This window comes from Pristis pectinata, chromosome 5, assembly GCF_009764475.1.
Source record: "Pristis pectinata isolate sPriPec2 chromosome 5, sPriPec2.1.pri, whole genome shotgun sequence".
Classification (NCBI taxonomy): Eukaryota; Metazoa; Chordata; class Chondrichthyes; order Rhinopristiformes; family Pristidae; genus Pristis; species Pristis pectinata.
Window position 1 is genome coordinate 87054093 of NC_067409.1, and position 7500 is coordinate 87061592.

Below are 7500 nucleotides of genomic sequence, written 5' to 3' on the forward strand. Positions count from 1 at the left end.
TCAAGAACATACTGCATCAAGAATGACCAAATATTGACAAAACTATGCCAGCATCAGCACTTGAAAATATTAAATTCAAGAAGACAGATTTATAGACAGAAAAAGCACAGCATCATTCACAAATTTAAGTGACCAAAGAGCTTCAGCCAATGGCTCCTTTCAGAGTCACTGTTGCAATGTCGCTATCTACACACAGAAATGAGGTAGAAGCATTAATGGATGAACAACAGCCAGATACTAAGGAGAACTTCCCAATCTTCAAAAGAACATTAAGCCTTAAACACCTACAGAGGTTGCCCACATGGGAGCCTCAATTTAACACGTCATCTGGAAACATTTTATCCTCAACCAAATCTCTAAATCCACCATTGGGTTTCTACAGCATACTCCAACAGACCCGTCTGAGGAAAAGGCTAGGAACTAAACCAAAGACACTTCCAAACTGGTCACCAGTGATGAAATCCCAGTCTGTATACATCTGCCAATTGATCACCAAATCTGTGTCAAACAAAATATTCAAAGTATACCTCTCTGTAATCTTACACATTGCATAACTCATCCTGATATTAGCTGCAGAGAATACAAAGTTTAAATGCTCAAACCTTTTCACCATTTGACTCAGCTGGTACAAGCTAGGCACGAGAGTTAGTGCATTGTATGTGTTAGTGTTAGTGCTGTTGTTCATCCTTGCAATTTGTTTTGCAAATCATGGCTGTATTATCTACTTCATTATTGAAAGTTTTCCCTAATGCTACAAAACATTGCTTGCCAATTCCTCTTATAAGAATGGATACCTTCAGCAATGAGTTTGTATAGCTTTTTGAAAAATCTGTCTTTTACAAACAAACCATTTTTGTTTACATAAATTGTAAACCCAATAGCATCAATGCTGAATATTTACAAATGATATTGGAATTTCCAAGGTGTACATTAGATGTTGAGTAGAGAATTAAGATAATGGGGTGAACTTCAATTTCTATATGTGCACAAAAAATGTGTGTGACAGCAATTGACAGAAAAAGGAGTAGGTGCAGAATTGGCAGCTGAATTACTATTATTTTTGGGAGTCTGATAAGATTAAATTTCACCCACACTCCTGTGCTATTTTGGAAATACCCCTTTGTCTGACAAGGTCTAAGTATAGCAAAATTGGCACTACTGTATTCAAAAGAGCAATTCATCAGATCAACAACAAAACACTGCAGATAATACACTTCTGGTCCCATCAGATTGATTACTGACCTGAACCATTGGCCCCAGAGTCTGAAAGTAAATGTCACGAATCCTCATGGAGCAACCTGCACCTATCTGCCTGAACACCAGCAGGTTGAGGATTTCAGCACATGCAGAGAAGGCTCGAACCTGCTGACAGATTCTCGTCAGTGAATCTGTCACTTTGCTAACCTTGGAATCCAGCAGCGGAGGACAGACTTCCAGGAACTTCCCAACATTTTCACTGGGAAATCTGCTTTTGAATCCAGTGCCAGGTCAGACCTTACATGGGAGCCCTGAACTCATTCACTTGAATGGAGATTTTAAATGTCAAAAAAGCAAAACACAGTGTTTTGTGATTTAATTATTTTAACTTGTAGAAAATGAAAATTGTTTTTAATAGTTTTTGAATGTCAGCATAGAAAATACCTGCACAAAGCTGTCAAGTTGTACGCATCAAAATTTGAGGTATAACCATCTCTTCACAGGTACTGTCCAACTAGTTGAGCATTTTCTGTTTTTTTTTAATATAAATGAAGGCAAGCAGGCCATATGTCTTCTTCACCACTCTTATCTGGTGTTACCACTTTCAGGAAACTTAGACCCCTAATCTGTTCATCGACATGCCTTAGTGCATTACCATTTATTGGACATGTCCTACACTTATATGATTTCCCAAAACGTGTCACGTCAGACTTGTCAGGATTACATTCCATCTGTCAACGCTCCACCCAACTTTCCATCTGATCTATATACTGCTGTAGCCTTAGATCCGTTTAGCAACAGATCAGGGACAGTTTCAAAGCTTGAGCTGGAGGAAGAATTCACAAACCACAGCCATCACATTGTTTGCACTTACCTCTTGTGAAGGACCTCCAACCCCCCTTACTGGTCCAGCTAGGACCTGCAGGTACTTGAATCATCGATATACTGACCGGTATTCCTCTCCCTGCTGCTCTACCAACACCAGGACCACCAACTGTAACTCTGGAAATGCCAACCTGTGAGTAAGCATTGAAAAGAAAAACCACAGACTTATATAGATGTATAAATTAGCAAAACATTCCTGTGCATTTCAGAGCATTACCATTACCAGGCATTCTATACATAAGTGAAGAACAGGAGGATGACTATGGCGAGGGTAGGACTCCTCAGGGATAAAGGGGGAACATGTGCCCGGAGGTGGACGAGGCAGGGGAGGTCCTTAATGAATACTTTACTTCAGTGTTCACGAGGGAGAGAGACTTTGACGAATGTGAAGTCAGCATAGAACAGGCTAATGTGCTGGAGCAGGCTGAGGTCAAGAAAGAGGAAGTGTTGGAGCTTCTGAAAAACATTAGGATAGATAAGACCCTGGGGACAGACAGAATATACCCCAGGTTACTATGGGAAGCAAGGGAAATGATTGCTGGGGCATTGACAATGATCTTTGCATCCTCCCTGGCCACAGGAGTGGTACCAGAGGATTGGAGGATGGCAAATGTTGTTCCTTTGTTCAAGAAAAGGGAATAGGGATAATCCTGGGAATTATAGATCAGTGAGTCTTACATCAGTGGTGGACAAAGTATTGGAGAGGATTCTTAGGGACAGGATTTATGAGCATTTGGAGAAGCATAGTCTTATTAGGGATAGTCAGCATGGCTTCGTGAGGGGCAGGTCGTGCCTCACGAGCCTAATTGAGATTTTCCAGGAGGTGACAAAACAAATTGATGAAGGTAGAGTGGTGGATGTGGTGTATTTTGACTTTAGTAAGGCATTTGACAAGTTTCCCCATGGTAGGCTCATCCAGAAAGTCATGAGGCATGGGATCCATGGAGACTTGGCTGCATGGATTCAGAATTAGCTTGCCCACAGAAGGCACAGGGTAGTAGTAGATGGAGAGTATTCTGCCTGGAGGTCGATGACTAGTGGTGTTCCACAGGGATCCGTTCTGGGACCCTGCTCTTTGTGATTTTTATAAATGATTTGGATGAGGAAGTGAAGGCATGGGTTAATAAGTTTGTGGATGACATGAAGGTTGGTGGTGTTATGGACAGTGTAGAAGGTTGTCGTAGGTTACAACAGGATATAGACAGGATGCAGAGTTCGGCAGAGAAGTGGCAGATGGAGTTCAATCCGGACAACTGTGAAGTGATACAATTTGGAAGTTCGAAATTGAAGGCAGAGTATAGGGTTAATGACAGGATTCTTAACAGAGGCATCTTTGGGTCCAAGTCCATAGATCCCTCAAAGTTGTCATGCAAGTTGATAGGGTGGTTAAGGCAGCGTATGATGTGCTGGCGTTCGTTAGTCAGGGGATTGAGTTCAAGAATCGTGAGGTAATGTTGCAGCTCTATAAAACTCTGGTTAGACCACTTTAGAGAGGGTGCAGAGGAGATTTTCCAGGACGCTGCCTGGATTAGAGAACATATCTTGAGGAAAGGTTGAGCAAGCTAGGGCTTTTCTCTTTGAAGTGACACAGGATGAGAGGTGACTTGTACAAGATTATGAGAGGCATAGATAGGGTGGACAGCCAGCATCTTTTCCCCAGGGCAGCAATGGCTAATACAAGACACCAGTTTAAGGTCAGAGGAGGAAAATTTGGAGGCTGTTGTGGGGGCGGGGGGCAGGCCGTGGAGGAAACATCAGAAGGAGGTTTTTTTTAAAAAAATTTATACAGAGTGGTGTATGCCTCGAACACACTGCCGGAGGTGGTGGTAGAAACTGATACAATACGGACATTTAAAAGACTCTTAGATAGGCATATGGATGTAAGAAAAACGGGAGGGTTATGATCCGTGTAGGAGGGAAGGGTTAGATTGATCATAGAGTAGGTTTATATAGGTCAGCACAACATCATGGGCTGAAGGGCCCACACTCTGCTATATTGTTCTTTGTTCAAACAAAATTTGATACAGAGCCACATAATGAGTTATTAAGGGAGACGATCAAGGATTTGGCCAAAGGAGACAAATTAAAAGGTAGCTTTATGGACAATTTCAGTGAAGGAATTCTGAAGCTTAGACTTTTGGCAACTGAAAGACAACAATTAAATGAGGGAATGAAGATCTCAGAATTGGAGGAGCAGAGGTAACATGGAGGGTTTTAGGACTGAGGCAGCTCACAGAATTAGGAAGGGTGACCCCATGGTGAGGTGATGGGGAAGTGAAAACAGATTGGAAAACAAAGGTGAGAATGTCAGAACTGACCTACATCAATTTCTTTGTAAATTTTAATCATTCAGAATACATAGTGGAGCTCCCTAGGTTTATCCTTGTAATGGATTAAATTGAAAGGAATGAAGAAGTGTAAACCACCTCTTACCTCTCTCACAGGAGGTCCTTCTACAGTCATCGTTACAAGTGTTTCCCCTCGAAGCAACACGAGACCAAGAGCCCTCTTTTCTTCCCCTTTCGCCCTGTTTGGCGTTCTTTGATCTACACCAATCCAGTCAACAGATCGTAAGAGAAATACAATAACTTGCATTTAATTAGAAACTTTAAAATTATGTTATAAGGAGCATCGTGTACACACACAATATCAAAACTTAGAATCTAGGTAGCTGAAAGAGGAATTATACACCGTATATACACTCAAATTCTCACCATTCCTTATTTTCAACCCCACCCATCCCTGTAACATAACAAAATCCAATGATCTCCATGCTCCTCCATTTCTGTGCAGCTGGTTATCAGCTTTCTTTGGGGGTTGGGGGGGGGGGGGGTTCATAGATGAATGGAATGATGCAAGTCAGGAGACAAGCAGCAGAGACTCAAATCAAAATGTAACATTTTTTTAAAAAATGAGAAAGCACAATTATAAGCATACATACTTCAACCTTCTGAATTCATCACAGTCACAAAGAATTAAGTTCATATGCCGATCAAAGGCTTTTAAAGTTCCAATGAAGACACGGCTATCCTGAAGAACACAGCGCATCCTGTAATCCACGTATTGCACCATTTTGGCACTTCTTCCAATAGGCTGAAAAGAAAAGGAAACTATTACATATGGAACACAGAAAAACTACAGAACAATTCAGGCCCTTTGGCCCACAAAGCTGTGCCGAACATGTCCCTACCCTAGAAATTACTAGGCTTACCCATAGCCCTCTCTTTTTCTCAGCTCCATGTACCTATCCAACAGTCTCTTAAAAGACCCAATCGTATCCACCTCCACCACCGTTGCCAGCAGCCCATTCCACGCACTCACCACTCTCTGAGTAAAAACTTACCCTGACATCTCCCCTATACCTAGTCCCCAGCACCTTAAACCTATGTCCTCTTGTGGCCACCATTTCAACCCTGGGGAAAAGCCTTTGACTATCTACCCTATCAATACCTCTCATCATCTTATATACCTCTGTCAGGTTCCCCTCATCCTCCATCGCTCCAAGGAGAAAAGGCCGAGTTCCCTCAACCTACTTTCATAAGGCATGCTCCGCATTCCAGGCAGTATCCTAGCAAATCTCCTCTACACCTTTTCTATGGCTTCCACATCCTTCCTGTAGTGAGGCAACCAGAACTGAGCACAGTACTCCAAGTGGGGTCTGACCAGGGACCTATATAGCTGCAACAATACCTCTTGGCTCCTAAATTCAATTCCCCGATTGAAGGATAATATACCATATGCCTTCTTAACCAGAGTCAACCTGCACAGCCACTTTGAGCGTCCTGTGGACTCGGACCCAGAGATCCCTCTGATCCTCCACACTGCCAAGAGTCCTACCATTAAGACTATATTCTGCCAGCATTTGACCTACCAAAATGAACCACTTCACACTTATCTGGGTTGAACTGCATCTGCCACCTCTCTGGGTTGAACTGCATCTGCCACTTCTCAGTCCAACTTTGCATCCTATCTATGTCCCTCTGTAACCTCTGACAGCCCTCCAAACTATCCACAACACCCCCAACCTTTGTGTCATCCGCAAACTTACTAACCCACCCCTCCACTTCCTCATCCAGGTCGTTTATAAAAATCACAAAGAGCAAGGGTCCCAGTACAGATCCCTGAGGTACACCACTAGTCACCGACCTCACGCAGAATACGACCCTTCAACAACCACTCTTTGCCTTCTGTGGGCCAGCCAGTTCTGAATCCACACTGCAATGCCCTCTTGGATCCCATGCCTCCTTACTTTCTCAATAAGCCTTTCATGGGGTACCTATCAAACACTTTACTGAAATCCATATACACTACATCTACTGCTCTCCCTTCAGCGATGTGTTTAGTCACATCCTCAAAAAGGATATAAACCAAGTCCCTTTGGAATGACCTCTTATTCCTCCAAATATGTTCCATTATATATGTACAGGACACTATAATTCCAGCAAGAGGAACCTGCTTAAAACACAATAGATTGAACCCAAGACATCTCTTTTTGTGCTGTGCATCACAATGTACATGATTGAAATTGAAAGAATTGCACTAACTGGAATCAGTGATGTACTCCGGCATTCAATATCAATTCATTTAATACATTACCTTCCTCATTAAGACGGGTTAGAAAATGTTATTTCCCCCACCCCCCGCATATCACTCAACACCATTATCAACAGAAACATCAGAAATGAAATCTGCGAGATAGGCTGGATGTGAACATTGCACTTTACAACCTAATTAGTCTTCAGTGTTGAAGCGGGTGGTGGGGCATTTGCTTGGTCCTCTTCAGCTCCTTCTGCATTTTTCTCACTCAGTTACAAGTGCACACACCTGCACAGGCTACAAAAAAATTATTTATAAGGCTACCTCATCCCAAAGTGGTAGAGCAGTTATTGTCCCCAAAGTATTGAAGGAAGAGGAAGTGGATTCCAATTTAGTGAAGGAACAAAGTAAAGTTTCTGCATTATCGTTTCACTTTGGCATTTTCCTTTCGGATCTCTCTCTTGCGCCATGGGGCCATTGCTGGCGAGGCCACCGTGGGCTTGCTTATTTACATTGGCTTTCTACTTTATGAAGGGAAGGGATTATTGCTTAACGCCAGGAGGAATCAGTGCAAAGGCTGCCACCTCTATACTGAAGCTTTCATCTCAACAACATGCTTTCAAGTTGATTCCCATCCCAAATTGGAAACAAACAGTCCACATGACCTGCAAATCGGAAAGCAAGCAGAAAGTCCTGAAGTTCGCCAAGTCTTGATTGTGTTTCAAAGAACGCCCCCTCCCAGTACACTTCACAACTAATAATCACAAATGTTAAAAATGCTTTTTTTTTCTCTAGAAAGCAAATTGGAGATTAGTCTTCAAATCCTGACAAGATTAGAGGCTGACATCCTTAAACCTGTGTGCACCAACTGAAGTCAGATCT

At 42.5% G+C, this 7500-nt stretch overlaps 1 protein-coding gene across 3 annotated transcripts in view; it reads right to left on the reverse strand.

Moving 5' to 3' along the window:
* Positions 1-7500, reverse strand: part of LOC127570604 (small nuclear ribonucleoprotein-associated protein B'-like) — a 23542-nt gene that overhangs the window by 11678 nt on the left and 4364 nt on the right. The window contains exon 2 of one of the 3 annotated variants that reach the window (XM_052016311.1): positions 5024-5175. The exons of 1 other annotated variant lie outside the window; for it this stretch is intronic. In XM_052016311.1, the coding sequence (XP_051872271.1) occupies positions 5024-5175 (152 nt within the window). Of the gene's footprint in view, positions 1-4515; positions 4595-5023; positions 5176-7500 lie in introns of those variants that run through there. One more of the 3 variants, XM_052016312.1, reaches the window with a different exon arrangement.